The sequence below is a fragment of the Chanodichthys erythropterus genome, chromosome 15 (assembly GCF_024489055.1).
Source record: "Chanodichthys erythropterus isolate Z2021 chromosome 15, ASM2448905v1, whole genome shotgun sequence".
Lineage (NCBI taxonomy): Eukaryota > Metazoa > Chordata > Actinopteri > Cypriniformes > Xenocyprididae > Chanodichthys > Chanodichthys erythropterus.
The window spans coordinates 929,890-951,625 of NC_090235.1; the positions used below are offsets into that span (position 1 = coordinate 929,890).

General features: G+C 34.6%; 2 protein-coding genes across 11 annotated transcripts in view; one reads left to right on the plus strand and one right to left on the minus strand.

Annotated features, from left to right (window-relative positions):
• LOC137037065 (CKLF-like MARVEL transmembrane domain-containing protein 7) lies at window positions 1-20,658 on the plus strand. 7 transcript variants are annotated; one of them, XR_010897234.1, is made up of 9 exons: window positions 1-326; window positions 2,071-2,238; window positions 2,469-2,588; window positions 2,764-3,779; window positions 3,947-4,120; window positions 4,716-4,814; window positions 5,073-5,154; window positions 5,798-5,900; window positions 19,946-20,658. XR_010897234.1 is itself a non-coding variant. In XM_067410811.1 (5 exons), exons 1-5 carry the CDS (start codon window positions 3,714-3,716, stop codon window positions 19,948-19,950), a joined length of 426 nt encoding a protein of 141 aa, XP_067266912.1. In that variant the 5' UTR covers window positions 3,460-3,713; the 3' UTR covers window positions 19,951-20,655. The 7 variants fall into 7 exon arrangements, 2 of the variants coding, with proteins under 2 accessions (XP_067266913.1, XP_067266912.1); XR_010897235.1 differs by lacking the exon at window positions 5,798-5,900; XR_010897233.1 differs by lacking the exon at window positions 19,946-20,658 and having other exon boundaries at window positions 5,798-6,778.
• The window catches only part of dync1li1 (dynein, cytoplasmic 1, light intermediate chain 1), a 21,639-nt gene continuing 6,796 nt past the window's right edge, over window positions 6,894-21,736 (minus strand). Inside the window, exons 8-14 of one of the 4 annotated variants that reach the window (XM_067410808.1) lie at window positions 21,441-21,552; window positions 21,278-21,337; window positions 19,084-19,128; window positions 18,707-18,827; window positions 17,937-18,068; window positions 16,743-16,761; window positions 6,945-8,633 (exon numbers count right to left, since the gene is read on the minus strand). In XM_067410808.1, the coding sequence (XP_067266909.1) occupies window positions 16,754-16,761; window positions 17,937-18,068; window positions 18,707-18,827; window positions 19,084-19,128; window positions 21,278-21,337; window positions 21,441-21,552 (478 nt within the window). In that variant the 3' untranslated portion in view covers window positions 6,945-8,633; window positions 16,743-16,753. Of the gene's footprint in view, window positions 8,634-16,742; window positions 16,762-17,936; window positions 18,069-18,706; window positions 18,828-19,083; window positions 19,129-21,277; window positions 21,338-21,440; window positions 21,553-21,736 lie in introns of all 4 variants that reach the window. The other 3 variants (XM_067410807.1, XM_067410806.1, XM_067410809.1) reach the window with 3 other exon arrangements.

Genomic DNA, 21,736 nt, shown 5'->3' on the forward strand with positions numbered 1-21,736 from the left:
ATTTATGAAAAGTATGGACTCACCGTCCTCTGTGCCTGGTACTGGCATTAAATAAACAAACTACAAATTCATCGGATGGGACGTGACTTTGGCTCGTTTTCACCTGTACGCAGAATAAAAAACTTTAAAAAATAATTAAAAAAAACTTTTTGGAGTGGGCAGAAAGATTTTGGGTCGCATTCATGGCGGAGAATCTAAACCCTCGACCTGTAATAACCACCGCGAGCAGTTCTTACCTGGAATGCGGGAATTCAAGCACAAGGACCCCGTGGTACGACAAAGAGTCCATGCTGAGTGTGCCTTATTACCTCATCATTGTTGAAGTTGTGAGTAAACTTTACTTTGTCTTTATTAAAATTCGACTCGAACTTTATTAATCAAACTTTATTAAAACTTGACTAAAATGGGACACTGATGAACAAATTCCTACAGGCTTGTTATTGGGGAGGGAAACTTTTATACAGTTTGTCTGTTATGTTATCTTTCATTTTGCTTTTGCACTGACTGGAATCTACGCGAGCAGAATAGAGCTTTGTTAAGAGCCATTACGTGCGCTGGACGGCGTGGTTGCTAAGCAACCGAATGTAGGCTACTCTCCTCTCCAAAACGAAGTTATGCAGCAGTTATCATAAACCGTCAATTTAAAGTCGTTCGTGATTTAAGAAATTGTAATGTTAAACTTTATTTTCACGGTGTAATTCATTCACTTTAAAAATCATCGAATCAGGTTATCAGGCTAACTCATTAAAAAGGCAAATGTGCACTGTAAAACCCATACCTTTGTATTCAGGAGGAAATAGTAATAACTGGAGGGCTTCTAGGTTACACTGCATGTGTGTAGTATATTAAGGCTATGTAATTTTGTTTTGTTTTTAAAGATACGGACAACCTCCGTATGAAGGCAATTGCATATGTGAGCTGCGCCATAACAACTTATATGGAGAGATTTTGTTATTCGTGTACGTGATCCTTAATAAGAAGCCCAACCTATAGCTTATTTTTTCTCTTTTTTCACATTGTTCTCAACTTATTTGTGTGTGTGTGTGTGTGTGTGTGTGTGTGTGTGTGTGTGTGTGTGTGTGTGTGTGACATATTTGTTTATATTACATTGTGGGGACCAAATGTCCTCACGATGTAATATAAACCTGAGTTCACCAGCCACCGGTCCCCACAATGTAAATTAATTAATAAAAATACTAAATTATGTTTTTGTGAGAAAATAAAGGTGTGCACAGTTTCCTGTGATGGTTAGGTTTAGGGTTAGGGGGAGGGTAGGGGGACAGAAAGTATGATTTGTAGAGTATAAAATGCATTGCGGCCTATGGAAAGTCCCCACAATTCACAAAAACAAACATGTGTGTGTGTTCGGTGTGATTGTGGTCGATGTAAATGTTCCTCTTTCTGTCTCAATGCTGGTAAGATAAGGCCTTGTTGCAGAGGAAGTGAGATTGTGATAGAGCTATGTATTTAAATGGAAAGTGCTAATGGCTGGTTTAATTCAATGACCCAATAACCCAGTTTTGAAAAAGTAGAGGACTCTGCTTTTATAGTCTGCTTTATCTCTTTAGCAAATACACGTTTGTTTTAAATATATAAAGTTGTCACTTTAATGATGTCACTTTAATGACGTAAGTAAGGTTTTTTTTTCTGTATTTTATACTTATTTGTGTTTCTATTAGTCTGACTCTGAACAGAATCTACTACAAATTTAGATATTTAACAACAACTAAAATCAAGATATTTCTTATTTTAATTTTAAAAAATCTGGATATGGTAAAAGTCATGTAAAATAAATAAAAATCGTATAGCTCCATGGCTATTTTTATAATGAGTTTTTTTTTAGTTATGTCTATAGAAATTTTGAGCAAAAAAACAAAAACAAAACAAAACAAAAAAAAACTGCCTTAATCCCTGTAAATCCCAATGACTTGAAAATTGTCAGGCCTTCAAATACAGTTAAGGAGACCAGGGGGCATAAAAAGGTTGAGAACCACTGTTCTACAACATCTCCATTTAGTTTTTCCAGAGAATGAAATAATTCAAAGCAACAGGAATTCTTTTATTCTTCAGATTTTGGGTCTGCTGGTATGGGCACTGATTGCAACCACAGAGTATTTCCACTTTTCCCCATTTGGATGGGTGATGTTTGTGACTGTCTTCTATTGGCTTCTCACCCTCTTCCTCTTCATCATCAACCTGGCCAATGGGAAAATCCGACACATGCCTTGGACTACAGTGGTGGGTGCACTTCTTTACAGTTATAGTTGATTTTTCTCTACAAAGCTGGCATTAAATTATAAAGGATTGTATGTGTGTAATAGTTCCACATTTTGATTTAGAAAAAAACTGCCTAAACTTAGTCAATTATCATTCCAATGACTTTCATAAACAACATGGCTCAATGGTTTTGAAGGAACATATTGTTGTGCTAATTGTGTCAAATAACTGTAGTTCCGTCTCTGCTCTAGGTTCTCGTTTTTAACTGCAGTGCGGCAATATTGTACACTTCGGCTGCTATTGTTGAGGCAGCTTTGGTCAATCGTGGGGCCAAAGGTCATCATGATTTTAACTGCTGGGCAGCATCAACGGTAATAATCATTTCTGGTTTTCAGTAGTTTTAAATTCTTAAATGATTACGATTGATCTCCTCGGCCCAGAATATGTGGTTACATTATTGATAGTGTGAAATACATGTTTTTCATTTACTTTGCATGAAATGATTACAATTTTTAATGCTTGCCTTTCTTTTTTTCTCTGTTCTAGTTTTTTGCATTCCTAGTATCTCTGAGTTACGCTGGTAGTGCGTTCTTCAGTTACAAATCCTGGCACAGAGGAGATGAATAAAGTGAGATGGGAGATTGTAGTTTTAAAATGTAAAAAATATGGCTCATCCTTACATGGTTCAGGAATGGACTAAACTTGAAAAATATTTAATATCGATGACTGTCTATTTTATTAAAATTGAAAAATAAATTAACCTATTGCTCTATATGTATTTGCAATCATTCCACAAATACACAGATTTGTCTAATGAAGAGATGTTTTGATATTTTTTCATAATTTATATGGATATTATTTACATTATTTTATCTTTATTGAATGGAGTATAATCCTAAGGCTTATTGACTGTTTGTGATTGAATAGGCAGTTAATGTTTCACCTGTGTGAATGTTGATTACCATTTGCATGATCTAAAAGTATGTTGAAAAACCTCACAATGTTTGGACATTTTATGAGCCTCCTTGTATTTCAAAAAGCATGCGCAACTCTGTTCTCACAAAACATTTTCCTTTTCCATCCAGGTCTAAGTCATTTACTTAAGTTTTATATTTGCAAATGTCAAACTCTATTATGGTGGCACACAATAAAGCAGCTCACATTTGGCAAACCAGTAAAGGAAGTTCACAAAACAAGTGCATTCATATACAACACCACAAACACAAAAAGATGTGCTTGTCGAATATGTGTTCACTATTACAGGAATGTGATGAGATAGGCCTACGTATTGAGCTCATCTATTATGTCATTACTGTGTTCCACTGAACTGTGTTTCATGCTCTCGGATATTAAGAGAATGTTAACTGTATGACTGTGAATCATGATGTGAAATTGAGCAACGCTACTCAACCACGTCAGATGTGGTTTCCTGGCCACTACACACGCGGGCTTTGTTCGTTTAAGCGTATGTTGTTTGATACATAAACCACCGAACGATGATGGGTATTTTATCTCTGGACTACTTACTATCAAAACAAGGAATTCTGAAGATCGCTCAGCTCGTAAGTATTTCAAATCGACACCCATGTAACACGACAGTATAATACTGAATACACTTTTCCGCGTGTCATTTCTGTGAATTGTAAATCTGTCAATTATAATGTCGCTTTAATCGTGAATGTGAATCTTTATAGTACGAAAGGAAACAGAGCATGTTATGTGTGTGCAGGTGATTCTCCTGGTAGCGTTCGCTTGCGTTCGCTCGACGTGGTACAACAGCTTTTACGCGTACGGTTTCTATGAAGGGGTTACGCTGGGCTACTCCGTCACAATTATCCTTTACGTGTTCCTTACTGTCTTTGGGCTTCCGAAAAGGGCATCATTTGTGAACTGGCTCATAGCCGTGAGTATTGTGCTCCACATTATATGTGCTACTATATTTCAGATCACTATTCTTATCTAAAACTCACTTCTATTAGTAAATTATCTGTATATGGGTAGTTTACACATAACGTCCATGGACTATATTATGTTAGGCTGGCTCCAACAAACCAGCAAAGCTGACAAGCGTTTTTTTGTTTGTTTGTTTTTTTAAAAAAGCTAGTTACCAGCTTAAACGATATTTTCCAACCAGGAAAATCAAGATTTTTTTTTCAAGCATGTATATAAACTTGTATATAAAGGGGGAAATAGCCATTTGAATCAGCTTTTTGTCTTCATTTTAAATGGTATTATGGTGTGGCAAATTACAAATATTCTGTGAAGTATAGCCTATCAATAAATGTCAGATTATAAACTTTGATGTGTAATAATTATACAAGGTGATAATCAAAAAGTGCTGTTTTAAATGATTTTCAAACTATACATACATGTCAGCTTTCCATAATTCTTCCCACATTTTCATGTCAGCTGCTACCCACATTTTAATTATGTATTAATATAACAGTATATGATTATGGAGGTTCTGATGAAGAATGTGTTTCTGTTTGCTCTTCAAGGAGTTGGTGCTCGATACACTGGGATTCATCTTCATCTCCACTGGGTCCATTGTAGCTGCTGTAAAGTCTTACGGAGTCCCCATTCTGGTTGGCGCCTCAGTAAGAGCTTAATGTTCAGCAGTTTTAATATAGCCAGCTGAGTTTTATTACTTCCAATCAAACTTGTGATGACGTAAAAGTCCTTTTTTTGTGAAATTAAAAATGCATGTAAAAGACAGGATTTTGTCTGGAAGTTTGCTGGTTTGGTAGTGTTCTCATTTTGTAGCATTTCATTTCCATAACTTCCCACCCTCCTAAATATGTTTTAGTTCTGTTAGACTGATCATATCCTAATCTATTCTGGTATTTGTTTTTCAGGTATGTGGGCTTCTGGCCTCATATCTCTTAGTTGTTAGTATGATACTGTCGTTTGTTGCCGCTCACCGCCCTCAACCTGCGGGTAAGTTAAGAGCTGTGTGTATTTTCTGTTCTGTTCTGTATTTCGGCATATTAAAGGATTAGTTCACTTTCAAATAAAATTTTCCTGAAAATTTACTCACCCCTATGTCATCCAAGATGTTCATGTCTTTCTTTCTTCAGTCGAAAAGAAATTAAGGTTTTTGATGAAAACATTCCAGGATTATTCTCCTTATAATGGACTTCAATGGACCCCAAATGGTTGAAGGTCAAAATTATAGTTTCAGTGCAGCTGCAAATGGCTTTAAACAATACCAGACAAGGAATAAGGGTCTTATCTATCAAAACGGTTGGTCATTTTTGGAAAAAAATGTAAATGTATATGCTTTATATAAACAAATGATCGCCTTCCAAGTGCTTCCGCCAAAACCGCACTTTGGTATTCTTCAAAAAGCTTACGCTGTATGTCCTACGCCTTCCCTATTCTACTTACAGAATGAACGCAGCGCCAGTTCCATTTTTTTCCATAAGTAGAATAGGGAAATTTGAAAATAAAAATGTTCAAATTTTATTTGAAAGTGAACTAATACTTTAAGATAAACTGAACATAGCTGGATCTGAAAAGTGTGTTCATGCGCTTCTGGATCCTGAACTGTTAATCTAAAAAAAATGTATTTCTATTCCAGATCCACCAGTATAAAAGTGTCTTGATATTTATAGTGCTCCTGAAATATTTAATTGCTCTCAACACATGGAAGGGGACAGCATGGATGGGGAATTGATAAAGGGGTATGGATGTTTTAATAAATTTACATGGAATATCACAATATCACTTATTGCACTCATTTTTTTTTTATTGCAGTGTCTATTTAAACTAAGTGCAAATAGCGTCCCTTGTTGGCAAATGCTATTTACACTAGCTCCGCCCACCAATGTCTGGTTGGGCCACTCAAGTGTTAAGAAAGACCCACAGAATTTAACGTCTTCTGTGGCACAACAGTGATTGACGCAGGTTCAAATCCGCCTTTTGCCGAGCTCGCATTTATTTTCAATAAAAATTAAAATAATGTTCTAAAAGTGGAAATAAACTGCAAACGAGTGTTTAATAATATTGAAATTGTTTATTGACTAAGGTTAAGGGAAGGTGTAGGGAGGGTTTTTATTCTCCCAATAAGGCATCATCCATTTAATAATTTTAATAAATATAATCATTTACACTATAATATTATTGCATCCTGTTAATGTACAAAAATACTGAGGTGCAAATAGTATCTGCCAATATAAAAGTATAGATAGCGTCTAATTAGGCTTTTACTATTTACTCTTATTGCAAAGAGCTGATACTTTTACCTGGTGTAAATAGAATATATTGCTATTTTCACTTAGTGTAAATAGCTTCTATTGCTAAGAAAATATGCTATTGTCACTTAGTGCAAATAGCCGCTGCCATAAGTTAATACTATAATAGTTATTATAAATCATTTAACATTATAAAAAGGTATTATAATACCCTGCCAATAATTTACTGGTGCATAAAATCATAAAAAAAAAATTGCCTTTATTTTGATCAAATTAATGTTATAGTCTCAGCATTGTTTTGTTAATCACTTGTTTACCACGTTATTATTAGTACTTTCTTGAGCACTTTTTGTTGGTTTGGTGGCCAAATCTAGATGTATAATGCTTATAAAGAGAGCAAAAATTAAAAACAAACATGCATACAATTTGTAAATATGTTGAGCTCATTTCAGCATTGAGTAAACTGTTCCAAATAAGATCACAGACTTCCTGTGTCGTAATGCCATTTCCTATCTCTCCACCCACACAAAAGAACAAAGACAGCAACCAGTCCCAATAAATACAACTTTAATAGAATGATTACAGACCTGATCCAGAGAAACATCACTACATCTTGTGAAATTACAGGACCATAATAGCGTATGTTTATTTCCCCCCTCCCTCTTGTAAGAAGTTCGGTTGATGACTGTACATGCAGGTGAGGGTGATCTGAGATCTCACCTGCCCTGCCCTGCCACCTCTGCCAAGCACCCTCCCTTCCCTTCCCACTACTAATTTCTAGCCGTTAAAGTCTCTAAACAGAAAAATCTGCCTGAATTTACTCATTTTGCTTAAACTCCCACACACACACACACACACACACACACACACACACACTCAGACACACACACCAATGTAAAGACAGTAATACTGATCTTGTTTGCATGATCTCTAGTGCATCCATTAATAAACAGTGCCACTGGCTGTAGTTGAGAGATGAAAACACACATACACAGAAACATCCAATTTTCAAGCTCTTAAGAACATAGAAAACAAACAAACAAACAAACTTGTTTTTTTGTTTTTTTTTTTTACACTGGACATAGTTGTCAGTCCCATCAATAGTCTTGCTCAGCAGTTACACAGACGACTTCATAAACCATGTCTAAGCTAAAAACTTTCTCGCTCTCCAGTTAAGTGTACTACTTTGCTACAATCAGCATTGTAAGGGATTATTTTCAGTGACATGGCCTAATATTGTGTAATAGTGCAATATTTAGATACTTTTATTATATGCAACAGATCACAAATGATGAATTTGACTTTGTGACTCTGCTGACAATTTCTCAGCAGCACAAAAAGGGGTTATAAATATTATAAAGCATTGAAATCATGTCAGTATGTTTGTTCTGGTCCTGTGATCGAGACACTTAATAGGGCAGTTATTAAGAATGCTAAAGATGACCATTTAATGAAAACACCAACACAAAGGTGACCATATCCAATGAATCATTTGATCGAATCCCACTCTGACTGAAATGTGATGCTTCCCTTTATTTTTATGTATTTATTTTTTTTTTGTTCGGATGAGGCTTAGTAAGACATTTAGATAAGTAAAAATGTGCGTTTTTTTTTTTATCAGAAGCTGAAAGACTTTTACTCCAGATGAACAAGATCCTTCATATAACATAATTCACTACCAAAAGCCATAGAAAAGTCTAACTTGCATACAGATACATGTTCAGAAACCCCCTTCACTTTCTAATTCAGACTTGGCTCTACATCTCCATTTTCTCTCTAAGCCTCTCTTTTAGTGTTCAACGCTGATCTAGTGTCCTCCTTTTTTATAACAACCCTCCTCTGTGGTTATTTACGGACCTGTCCGCTGTACATGTGCGTGTGTATGGAGACAGACATAGCAATCGCAATTTGCCCGACATGCAGCTTCAAGTCACTGGCCTTACAAGTAATAAACAGGAATATATCCCCCTTCTGAACAAGATCAAGAGAAAGAGTGAGAAAGAGGAAGGGAGGAGAGGTGGCAGAAGGGAGGCAGGTTCAGGGGGGGCAGAGAGAGCAGTGTAAATGGGGAGGGGCTTGCCGGTGAATAATCCCCGCCTCTTGTTCAGGATTCGTCGTTTTCGGCAGGGGGTGTGGTGGCGTTAGGGACTGAGGAGTCCAGGTCAGATTTATTGGAGATCCGGTCCAGCTCAGCCTGGACATCTGTCAACCCCAACTTGGAGCCTGAGAATGAACAAGATAAAATCGGATAGAATTAGAATGAGTACGCTGACCACATTTCACATCATGTTGGAAACGGTATTAACCAAAGCTTTAAAGGAATATTCTAGGTTCAATACAAGTTAAGCTCAATCTGTAGCATGTGGCATAATGTTAATTACACAAAAAAAAAAAAAAAAAGTTTCATAAATCAAGGTTACTGTAAGGATCTTATAATGGAAGTGAAAAACCATAAAGCTGTTTAAATTATATATATATATATATATACACACACACACACAACCTAAATAATTTTTATGACATTGTAAAATTGGATATAACTTTACAGAAAAAATTGGTAAGATGTTCATGTTAACATTTACATCTTTTGACTACTACACATAAGCCACATTCAATTCCATTGTAAGTGCCTCAGTGTATCCCAGATTTTGTCAAATAAAATTTATTTTGTAAAAATAAATTTTTGTGGTAATAAACATTGTGTCACAAATGTTGCTGATTTAGATTAACTTGTATTGTACCCATAATATTTTCCTTAGTCAGCGACAAGGGATGGCAATACACTTAAAACCTTAGCGTGTCAGTGTTTGTGAGTCTGTGAGTGAACAAATTAGCACAAGAGCAAGTGGGAAGCCTAAATGAGAAGAAGCCATTGTTTCTTGATTGATCGATGTTAAGCAGAAAGATCAGAAATTAGAATTAGGAAGTTAAAATATTTTTGGAGCTTGAAAGAGAAAAGTAAATACATAAAGATGGAATGAATGGAGATGAAATACTGTCAGTAAATCAATGAACCTTCACACAGACTCACACGCATTCAACCTGAAAGCTGAAATGAAAAAAGGAACATTCAGCCAACACAATAACATTAAGCATGCAGTGAAATATTTTACAAATTGACTTATTTTGAATAGAAATTGAGCTGTGAATTAGAACCATCTGTGTATCTAGGGGTTTAAAAAGGTACACTTCATAATGCTGTTGATTTAACCCTTAAACAGGCAAGAGTGGAAAATAAGCAAAAAATATTTTCATGATATTTTTTTATATCATCTGAGCTTAAGTAAAACATATCCAAAAGAATTTTTGAAATATTTGATATATTTTGGATTTTATGAGTTGTGACTCCCAGGTCACGTTGCCTGATTAGGGTATAAAAAAAGGACCAAGTCATTAATCTGTTAACTGTTACTGGCCTACTTGCCACTGCATGCTTAAAACAATTATATCCTATACTTTACCTGATGTAATGTTGACAAATTATATATCATTCAAAAGCTTACGAACTCAAGATTCAGCCTGTGAAAACCATTTTGAAATCGGAGCTTGCTTTACCATAAAAATGGTACTTTAATTTCTTTTAGCAAGCTCCTCACCTAGTGGGTGGTGTCAAGTTTTGTATAACACAATTTATTTGAACTACTTTATAAAAAAAAAAAATTCTAATCTTGACAAAACACATATCATTGGAAAGTTCTGAGTCTCACGGTCCCATCTGCCAACTGTTTTTTGATATTGAGACTGAAATGTATAAATTTGATACAGGAGAATGCATTAAAAAAACACCCAGTGGCTATTTTTGGTAAAACGCCTAAAAATCTAATGGGAAGTTACATTTTGTGATATTAAATTAAAATTTAGAACACAAATTGGTTAGACATATGACTTTGATTTGATAGTAATTTTAGAGTAAAAATTATTTAGTAAAATATACATTTTATATAAAATATTTACAGTACAGTCCAAAAGTTTGGAACCACTAAGATTTTTAATGTTTTTAAATGTTTTCGTCTGCTCACCAAGGCTACATTTATTTAATTAAAAATACAGTAAAAACAGTAATATTGTGAAATATTATTACAATTTAAAATAACTGTGTACTATTTAAATATATTTGACAAAGTAATTTATTCCTGTGATGCAAAGCTGAATTTCAGCATCGTTACTCCAGTCTTCAGTGTCACATGATCCTTCAGAAATCATTCTAATATGATGATTTGATGCTCAATAAACATTTATGATTTATATTTTCAATGTTGAAAACAGTTGTGTACTTTTTTTTTCAGGATTCCTTGAATAGAAAGTTCAAAAGAACAGCATTTATCTAAAATACAAAGCTTCTGTAGCATTATACACTACCGTTCAAAAGTTTGGGGTCAGTAAGAATTTTTATTTTTATTTTTTTGAAAAGAAATTAAAGAAATTAATACTTTTATTCAGCAAGGATGCATTAAATCAATCAAAAGTGGCAGAAAAGACATTTATAATGTTACAAAAGATTAGATTTCAGATAAACACTGTTCTTTTCAACTTTCTATTCATCAAATAATCCTGAAAAAAAATATTGTACACAAATATTTTGTACAATTGTACACATTAAATGTTTCTTGAGCAGCAAATCAGCATATTAGAATGATTTCTGAAGGATCATGTGACACTGAAGACTGGAGTAATGATGCTGAAAATTCAGCTTTGCGTCACAGGAATAAATTACTTTGTCAAATATATTCAAATAGAAAACAGTTATTTTAAATTGTAATAATATTTCACAATATTACTGTTTTTTACTGTATTTTTAATTAAATAAATGTAGCCTTGGTGAGCAGACGAAACTTCTTTTAAAAACATTAAAAATCTTAGTGGTTCCAAACTTTTGGACTGGACTGTAGAGTACATTTGATTTACAGTAAATATAATCATTTTTTGAAGTTACTTTTTCTTTTTTTTAAAAAAACAAGACCAAACTTATGTCTAAAACATTCTTAAATTACAACCATTTAAATTTAGTGTAGTGTTACGTGTATTCTCAAAAAAGGGAGCAACAGTTTTTTTAATATGGTTACCTTAGACTTTTCCACTCTTAGGGTTAATCCCTTTTTTATACCCTAAACAGGCAACGTGACTCAGGAGTCACATACATTTCAAAACGTGCTAAATAACAACATAAACAACATATGACAATTTTTTTTTCTTCAGCACCCTAAGACAATGTTCAGAATTAATGTTAGCAGTAATATAATTTTTTTCCAAAAGAAAAGTAAGTTTAATATATAATTATCTACTTCAAAATCTGAATGTTCTCCACCACTGGCAGCCATGTTGGATTTAGATCAGGCTTACTAATAGATCACTGAAAACTTGAAGCAAATCATGTGACCAGCATACTTGAGACAGACCAGGCATTGATAAATGATAAAAGGATTTAATAAAAAAATTGTTCTTATGCCCCAAAAAAGACAATAAAAACTATGTGACTCGTGAGTCACGTTGCCTGATTTAGGGTTAAAAAGTGTCCCTGAAGCCAAACACAAAGATTCGATCTGAAGTAGTTATCATTGTTTGAAAGCTTATTGTGTTTTAAGCCCAAAGTATACTTCGGTTTTATGCATATGCGAGGCAATTTTTGCAGCGGTTTTCACTTGCACGTATCAGAGAATTATTATGAAGGCAGCTGATGTTAATGTAGGAATTTGCAGCTTTACTCGCAAACTACAAGACACGTTATAAACTCAAATACACTCGAATTAATTACATTAATTGAAAAGTGTACTATCCAAGTAGTAATAAAGATGTTTGCAGTTGTAATGATGACAGAAGTGCACACAAGAATAGTAACGTTAGCCGTTCTGTGCTCCGGCACGGTTAGCACTCACACTGCATGCGTACCGCACTCGAGCCCAAATGAACCATGCTCTGGCCCACTTTTTTCAAGCGGGCCAGGGACAGCTAAATGCACCGCGCCCGGGCAGGGAGCGATTGTGAATGGTACCTTAAAGTATATTGGACATGCTTTTATTGGGGCGGTAAATAATAGCTCAAATACCAGTAAATTGACTAGCGCAAACCTTAGTAAATCACGTTGCATGATTTATTTAAATACTTTCCTCTCATAAATTTTTCGCCTGAAAGGGAAACTCCTACAAATGCATATGCAGTAAGGTCATCCGCAAAAAAAACCTGTCCATGCCGTTTCAGTGCCAATTTTTCTTTGCGTGTCTTTAGTAAATCCTGACAATAGTTTTTTAAAGCCAAAAAAGGGTTTGCACTGGCGCAAGCTGTAAGTAAATCCGGCCCTTAGTTAGATTTTAGTTTTGACGTGATTCTCCGCCTTTACACTGCAGACACCTAACAAACCCAACATTTAATTATAGTCATCTACATTTACACATTTGGCAGACGAGTCCAAAGACACACTGTATTCCAGGTATTCAATTTCATCTGTTTATGCATTCACTAGGAATCAAACACATGACCTTGGCATCACAAGTGCCATGCTCTACTTTTTAATAAAAACTGGAAACTGTTTGCTCTCCAATAATGTGAAACTTGGAAAAAGTGCATTCACACTAGACTTTGTGCCATTCACTATTCAACCAGAACAACCAGAAATGCAAGAATATACAAATACGTTTAAATTTTTTAACCTTCAGAACCAAACTGATGTCCGAATCATAACTAAAGACATTTGACCAGAGCTTCTAAATGTCACAGACTGACCGGTTGGATGAACACAAACTTAAAGAATTTTTTATTATTTTTTTTTTTTTTACAGACATTAATACTTTAATTCTGCAATAAATTGATCAATAAATTGAATGCAATAAATTGATTGATTATTTAAACTTTAATCAAAGAATCCAGAAAAAAATGGTTTCCACAAAAATATTAAGTAGCAGAACTGTGTTCAACATTGATAATAATAATAAGTAATGTTTCTTGAGCAATAAATTAGCAAATTAAAATGATTTCAGAAGGATCATATGACACTGGATTAATGGTGCTGAAAATTCAGCTTTGATTTCATAATATTACTACATTTTTGATCAAAAACATTTTTAAAAATTCTCAGAAAACTAGTTATATTGCATATAATTTACTTTTCAATTAGATACACAGAGTGTAGCAGTAGTACCAGAAAATTCTGCAGATCTGGACCTTGTTATAGAACATAGAAAATCATGCAAAACTTAAAGATGACCTATGGATTTAATGAAGCTTCATGCAGTGAGTATTAGGCAGCCTTACATTGTGAAATTTGAAACTGGTGAGACGGACAGTGTTAATAACAAAGGAGGAAGGCAAAAGGTGAGTGGGCCGAGGACAGTGTTGTATAACACATGCCAAACTTAAACATGCACAAGTGTGTAAATATGCTAAAAGAAATTCATAGCGGTTTTAAAAAGGAAGATGCAGCACTGGTTAAAGTAAAAGGATTCAAGTGAGGGAAATTTGCCTATCACACACCTTAGCGTGGCCAACATCCCCTGGCTAACACACATGATGAAAGACAGTTTGAAGGAGTTAAACATCATGACTGATGAACATAGTGCACACGTATGTTGTTGCTCACTCATTCATACATATGTCAGAAAGGGGGGGGGGAGAAAAAAATAAAAAATAATCACATATGGTAAAGAAAATCAAGGCACAGGATGATGACTGGGAGAGGTCACTGTCACCAAACAAGTACTTTACCTTTAATACATCCCCATAAAATCAAGCTGCATTATGGGTTCAAAAACAAACGAAGATGCAAAAGCATAATATGAAAGGACACAATAAAGTGTGCCGTAAAACCACTGCGTTAGCTGTGTTAGTTTTAAAGCTTGAAAGTTGAATGCTAAATCCATATAAACTTTTAGTAAGCATGTTTAACATATGCGGTTACTGTCAAAAATTCAGCCCGAACACTTTTTAACAATTACTATTAAGTTCTTGCTCCATTCCTTTTAAAGCGATAGTTCATTCAAAAATAATAAAAAAATTTCAATCCTGTATGACATCTTTGGCACACAAAATAAGATATTTCAGCTGTTTTTGTCCATATAATAAAAAAGTCAATTAGGCCCAAATTAACGATGACACTATCTGATCTGTTAAAGCAATTCCATTTACATTTGGCCACATAAACGTGTCTCTGCAAAACGAATATAAATCTGATCTTTAATTTGCACGCTATATGCAAATTTAACGGAGTTCACATCAACGAAAGAAATAGATATGCACTGCATTTTATTTATCATCAGCTAATCTCAAGATCAATTACCAGAGCGACATCAGCACTGGTAAGATCATTAAGGCCACATCCACATGAAGCCAGAGCTTTCCCTATCCGATTTTTTTTTCCTCGTCTCAAGAAATATCTACGTACACTCAAAACCACTCAAAACGATGTAGTATACATGCCAGATCAGTATGTTGCACTGTAATTCTACCACAGAGATACACTAAAAACGGAGAATAGTACTTGGAGCATGCGTATAAACCTTGCCAAAGTCCCTTTTAGACAAGTCATTTCATTTGGCGGCTATCTTTGAAATGCCTTTCGGACATGCAAGTACAGCTCCCTTCTCTTTGAATGGGGAAACATCAAATTCTCCAAAGCTGTTTGCCAAGCTTTCAATTAAATTTCATATTTGAAATCACCAATGAAATCTGGCAACAACTGACTCATAAATTTTTTTTTTAAAACACTCAAATCATGACCAAAAAAAAAAAAAAAAAAAAAAAAAAAAAAAAAGGTAGTTTTCAGGCTGGATCAAGCTTAGGGTCGAGACGTGGGGTGATGACATTATCGTTTCACAAAAAATACGGATTGGCTGTACAAACGAAAACGCAAGGGAGTCATTTTCAGATTTATTCACTCTGGGACCCGGTTTTAAAAAAAATATCGGTTTCAGGCTCCCAAAATGTCGGATACGTCTGGACGAAATGCCTATACGATACAAAATGTTTGCATATACAGCTAAACCCGTGTGGACAGGCTCTAAGTCTCACTACTTTTAATAAAGATGATTGTGTGTTGACCGTCTGAAACTTTCATTTTCATTTGCAGCAGTTTGTGTGTTGGCTTGCTAAAGAGATATTCAGCTACTCTGCAGCAGTGTGTGTTACATAGCACTGTAATATCTGGCTAAAAGATGTCATATAGCCAATAACGCTGTGATGTGTACTACAAGATGCATTTACACTAGTCCAGTTTCACCTGAAATAAGTCTCAGACCACCTCCTGAAGTGGTTCGAGTTATCGGCTTTAAATCTGTCTCAAAAGCATTTCGGAATGCATTTAGGCCTATCCTGCATCCCAATGTCCATACTATCCATCCTTAATAGTATGTGAGATTAAAATAAGTGTGTCCCAAAGCATAGTATGTTGAAAAGAGTATGCCAAAAGTCCCCGGATGGTGTACTGATTCTGGTAGATTTTCGAAGTGTGGATCTGTGCAGACTATAAAGGCTAATATTGCCCACAACCCATTGCACGTTGGATGGGGATTCAGTTCAGAACTACAAACACGAGTAAAAAGTGTTAAAAAACTACAAAACATGGCGGATACGCGCGATCGACGCTGAGAGGTTTGAGTGACTAATAATCAGTTCAACCTGATAGAAAATGTTATCTGTGTTATTTTTCATCTGCAAATACCAATGTGGACTTTTATAAAGATCCGATTGGCCATTAACTTTAAAATGCATCATTATGCATTAATATGAGGAGAGTTCTCCACATGAAAGACCCGCGACTGCATATCAACGTGCTGCATTTCTCTCCGATATGGTAGGAAATTAGCTAAATAAAATGTGGAGGATGTAAGATGATTGACAGGCCAGTTTACGGTGACGGGATGCGACAGAGAAAAAAGACGCAATTGTATGACGTGATAGTATGTCCCAAAGCTTGTCTACTCTTTTGCTGCACACTCAAATGTAAGTACTTTTTGTTCACAGAAAGAGTACATACTTTTAGGGCGTAGTATAAGTAGGCAAATTGGGACACAGCACTGGTCTTTTCTCAACCGGATAGCTATCAGATCAGAGAAAAGGCATGAAGTGACCAGGTGTAAACAGGCCCAGAGACATTTTAAAGTAATTTCCACAGAAGAAAGTATGTCATACAGGTTTGGAACCACATGAGCGTAAGTGATAATTTTTATCGCTTTAAGGAGGTTGTGCTAATTTGCGTTAATTTGCGCTGTTGCATTTTGTGATAAATTACTGGTTATTAGTAATCGGATGCACTGTGAACAATGAGGGTGACATTTCAACTTCAATGATTAGCTGGGTTTTTAGCTGCACATGCAGAGGAGATTTTATCAAGTATATATATTTTACCGTTGCTGATGTCAGAGATCTGGGGTGGGAGGATAAAAAAGGTGCAGGAGAGTAGGGTGATGAGGACAATATAATGACAAACAAACAAAAAGGGAGAACAGGGGACAAACTTCAGTGACCTCACACATGTACAGTACAACATGAACAAGACGAGTTTTGAAGTGTTTTGAAGATAATCTCACAGACCTGCTCCTTCATTTGCAACATCAAGAATCGGTCATCTACTAAGTCAACATAACTCTTTCTGAGGGCTGAGTTTCATATGAGGTGGGTGGTATTTTTTTAGGGAGATATTTTTAATTTTGAATACATGACTTGCAATCTTAAAAGACTAAGAAGACAAAAAAACACTCCAAGGTTCTCAGTCCACAGAAACAGGGTGTTTTCATATGTTGACATGGTCACACTACAGCTTTTTGTGAAACTGATGTTGTAAAATGGTGGAGAGTCTCAAAAACAGGCTACAGTACAATTTATATTATATTGAATTTCATCAGATTAAGTAGTTGTAAAGGTAATTTTACATGGTATGTGATGAGATTCACCACTGAGACATTGTTGAATGTCTCAACGCCTGCACAACAATACCCACTACTGCTTAAGCTGAATTCTAGCATTTAAGAATTTAACAATTTATGCTTGGAGCCATATTGAGTTCCCAATATATCTGTAATGAAACCATATAAGGCCTTCAAAATAAAGATACCAAAGGAAAATATGATTAAGAATGTTTCATCTGCATTCTCTGAGGCACAAGTCATTTATGATGTAGGACAAAAGAGCCATAGTGACTTCCCTGATTGCAGCAACTTACATTTTTAATACAGACATTTTGCACCAATTCCCCAGGAAGAGAAGACTGTGTTCTCTTGAACATGGGATATAAATAGTGCTTTATTTGCAATTGTTTTATGAGATGTTCCAATTTTGCACAAAAGTTAAATTTGCAACTTTGGATGAAAACGTAGCCAATGATGTTGCGAAAGCATAAAATCGTTTAATCCTGCATGGTGGTACTACTAGGAGTCATGCAAGACAACACGTGCCGCTTCGTACCATGTAAAACAGGTTTTATACAGAATTTTCTGTTGTTGAAATACAAATTCAAGCCCTTCAAGTCAAAACACTTCAAATACACTATGATAGTGGATATATATGAATGTCTGAGTGACAGTGTCAAGAAGGATCTCTCACCTGACTTGCGGACTGTTCCTGGTGTGTTGCTCCCTCCTCCTGTAGGTTGGCCGCCTGGGCCGGGTGAGCCTGCTTTCTTAGTCAGCAGACTGTTGAAGAAATTAGCCAGCACGCCCTCACTGGTCTGACCTCCTGCCATGAGAAATTACAATAATTAGCACAATTATACAAGCTGAAACTCACCTGACTGCCTAAACTAGTTTCAGATCAATGCAAAACAGTAATTTGTACCAGACGCTAAGCTGGAATTAAAAATGTGTGTAAAGGAGGAAGTCAAAATGAAAGTCTAAGAGAAATTCAGCAAGGAAACAAGCTTTAATCCCAACAAGCTTTACTAATCCTCTATAAACATGGCAGCAATTTTCCTATGATCTAAACCCATGAGAGCCCTCATCTGCATACAAGAAGAGATCCTGAAAAACAATCTCTGGAGACACTGAAAGTGTATTCATGATCACTGCAGCCTAAAACAATCTAACATTTTTCCCATGAAGCTAAATAAATAAGCTTTGTCACAAAAGAGGATGTTGAAGGTCAAATGTTCATTCTTCCCAAAATGAAAGAGTGGTGAAAACCAGGAAACCAGATCCAGGGACTTGGAAAAAAAATAAATCCCCAGAAAGTAGACAGGTGTGACTCCAAAAGCTGTTGCTCCCAAAGTTGGAAAGATGCAGCCGAGGAGAGGAAATAGAGAAACGGATACAGAAGGAAAGAGAAAGGTGGCGAGAAGACGCAGGCATGCATCCTGAATAAGGGGCACTTATACAAACCTTTCATGTTGGGATCAATCTTCTTGGTACCTGATTGCATGGGCATGACGTTGGCTACATTAGCCGCCGCTGAACGGTTGGTCGTCCTTGGTGAGCCAGTGGGAGCTCTGTTCGTTGGGTCCTGTTACACACATATATAGAAACGTTTTAGGATTATACAACTTAAAAAAAAGAAAGAAAAAAAAGATACATTAATTCAAATGTAAACATTTTGCAATAATTAGTATTGATCTTTACTTAAATCACTTCGGATGAAAGTGTCTGGGAAATTAATATATGTAAATGTCTTGCAGCAGAAAAAGTCTCCACCCAAAACATGATTCATCAGGGAGTAACACTGTAGGCTAAAATGTAAATCGAAAATGTAAAACACTCACCACTGGTCTTCCTGCAGAAACTGGAGGCTGTTTAGATAACAGAGACTGGGAACAGGACAAAGACAGAAAAATTATTCAGAGTCTATTTCCTTCCAATTTGGTAATGATTTGTTTGACAAACAGGTTTTATTAATCACTAACAAAACTTTTCAGGATAGAGACTATAGCTGCTATAGCTGCAGTCTCACGAAATCTCACTTTATCCCACATTTAGTTTTAGACTGGAAAATGAAACCTTTGGGTAACCTTTTTTTTTGTTGTTTGTGTATGTATATATATATATGTATATATATTTAAAGAAATACATATATATACACATTTAAAGAAATTAATACTTTTTATTAAATGGATCAAAAGTGGCAGGAAAGGCATTGTTATGAAGGATTTCTATTTCAAATAAAAATGCTGTTTTGTTTTTTTTACTTTTCAGTCATCTTTTTATTCATTCAGCTTTGCCATAACAGGAATAAATGATATAATTATATATATATATATATATATATATATATATTATATATTAGTAACATTTATAACATTTGTAACATCATAGTAAAATTAACATTTTAAACAATATCTCAATGAACACAAAAACAATTTCCAAAATGTTTACAAGACTTAGTTTAATATAACATCTGTTTAACTTATAACACGAAAGTAAGGTTAAAAATATAACTTAGATTATACATTTTTCAGTTTTACTCAAATTATGATGATGCAAAAATGAGTACACCCCACAACCAAAACTACTACTTCTAGTACTTTGTATGGCCTCCATGATTTTTAATGACAGCACCAAGTCTTCTAGGCATGAAATGAACAAGTTGGCGACATTTTGCAACATTATCTTTTTCCATTCTTCTAGAATGACCTCTTCTAGAGACTGGATTCAGGATGGAGAGTGATGCTCAACTTGTCTCTTCAGAATTCCACATAGGTGTTTGATTGGGTTCAGATCAGGAGCCACTCCTGTCGAGGTGTTAACTTCCGTGGACGACCTGGACGACTCTGTGAGATGGCTGCAGTTCCATCTTTTTAAAATTTTTGTACCACTTTTGCTACAGTATTCTCACTGATAAGTAAAGCTTTGCTGATCTTCTTGTAGCCTTAACTTTTCTTGGTGTTTGAAATTATTTTCTTTCTCAAGTCTTGTGAAATTTCTCTTCCATGTGGTGCCATTGCTGACAGCATGAAATGGGAAGGATGTTTTAACACACTTTTATAGTCAACTGTACTGGACACCTGTGTAATGAATAATTAGACTCACCTGTGGTTGAATTCTTGTTAAATTTGACATTTTAGTCTAAAATTTAGCTTTGCTCCAGAGACTTTCAGTGGGGTGTACTCATTTTTGCATCACCCTAATTTGAGTAAAACTGAAAATTTTATTCTCTAAGTTATATTATTAACCTTTCTTTCATGTTATAAGTTAAACAGATGTTATATAAAACTTAGTCTTGTCAACATTTTAGAAATTGTTTTTGTGTTCATTGTGATAATTGTTTAAAATGTTACTTTTCAAAGGGGGTGTACTCATTTAAGCTGTATAATATCATCATTATTTTGTTTTTTTTCTTAAACGTGCCATTGAGTGTATATTTTTATGTATATTTTTATATATAATATATATAATAATATATATATATATATATATATATATATATATATATATATATATATATATATATATATATATATATATATATATATATATATATATATATATATATATATATATATATATATATATATATATATATATATATATATATATATATATATATATATAATGTATGTGTGTGAGCATGTGTGAGCAGCAAATCAGCATATTAGAATGATTTCTGAAGGATCATGTGACACTGAAGACTGGAGTAACGATGCTGAAAATTCAGCTTTGCATCACAGGAATAAATTACTTTGTCAAATATATTTAAATAGTACACAGTAAAAAACAGTAATATTGTGAAATATTATTACAATTTAAAATAACTGTGTTTTTAATTAAATAAATGTAGCCTTGGTGAGCAGACAAAACTTCTTTTAAAAACATTAAAAATCTTAGTGGTTCCAAACTTTTGGACTGTACTGTATATAATATAATATAATATTATATATATGTGTGTGTGTGTATAATATATATATATAAAAAAAGAATAAAACAAAATGATGATGATATTATACAATATTTAACAATTACCTGCAACTTTAGTAGAAAAACTTGGTCATCTTCAGCTTGAACTTCCTTCTCATGTACAAACTGGAAAGACAGAAAGTCAGAAATGAGCAATCGCTAAGAAAGAGAGACTCTATAGCTACTTGCACATACACTGGCAAAGGTCAAATTAGGAAAGAGTCTTTACCTTTCTAACTGGAGGTTTCACTATTACATCTTCAAAGTTGTCGTCTGCTTTTACTGTCTGAAAATTTTCATGCAGAATGGCAATCTTTTTTTCATTGTCCCATCCTGACGGACTGAAAGTGAGACACAGATAATATGAATACATTTACCATTTAAAGAAACAATTTAATTACCAATTTTACACCAATAATATGACATATTACAGGTGAATGAGAATATATATTTAGAAAAAGTATGGTGGGAATTTTGTCCATTAACAATTAATTCCTTGTTTCAGTTGTGGAGTGAGTTATTACA

Excerpts from the sequence above, each read along its gene's own strand:
- LOC137037065 (XM_067410811.1), top strand. The coding sequence starts at position 3,714 with ATGATGGGTATTTTATCTCTGGACTACTTACTATCAAAACAAGGAATT. Across the intron at positions 3,780-3,946 it reads TTCTGAAGATCGCTCAGCTC|GTGATTCTCCTGGTAGCGTT; the intron begins GTAAGTATTTCA and ends ATGTGTGTGCAG. Across the intron at positions 4,121-4,715 it reads TTGTGAACTGGCTCATAGCC|GAGTTGGTGCTCGATACACT; the intron begins GTGAGTATTGTG and ends TTGCTCTTCAAG.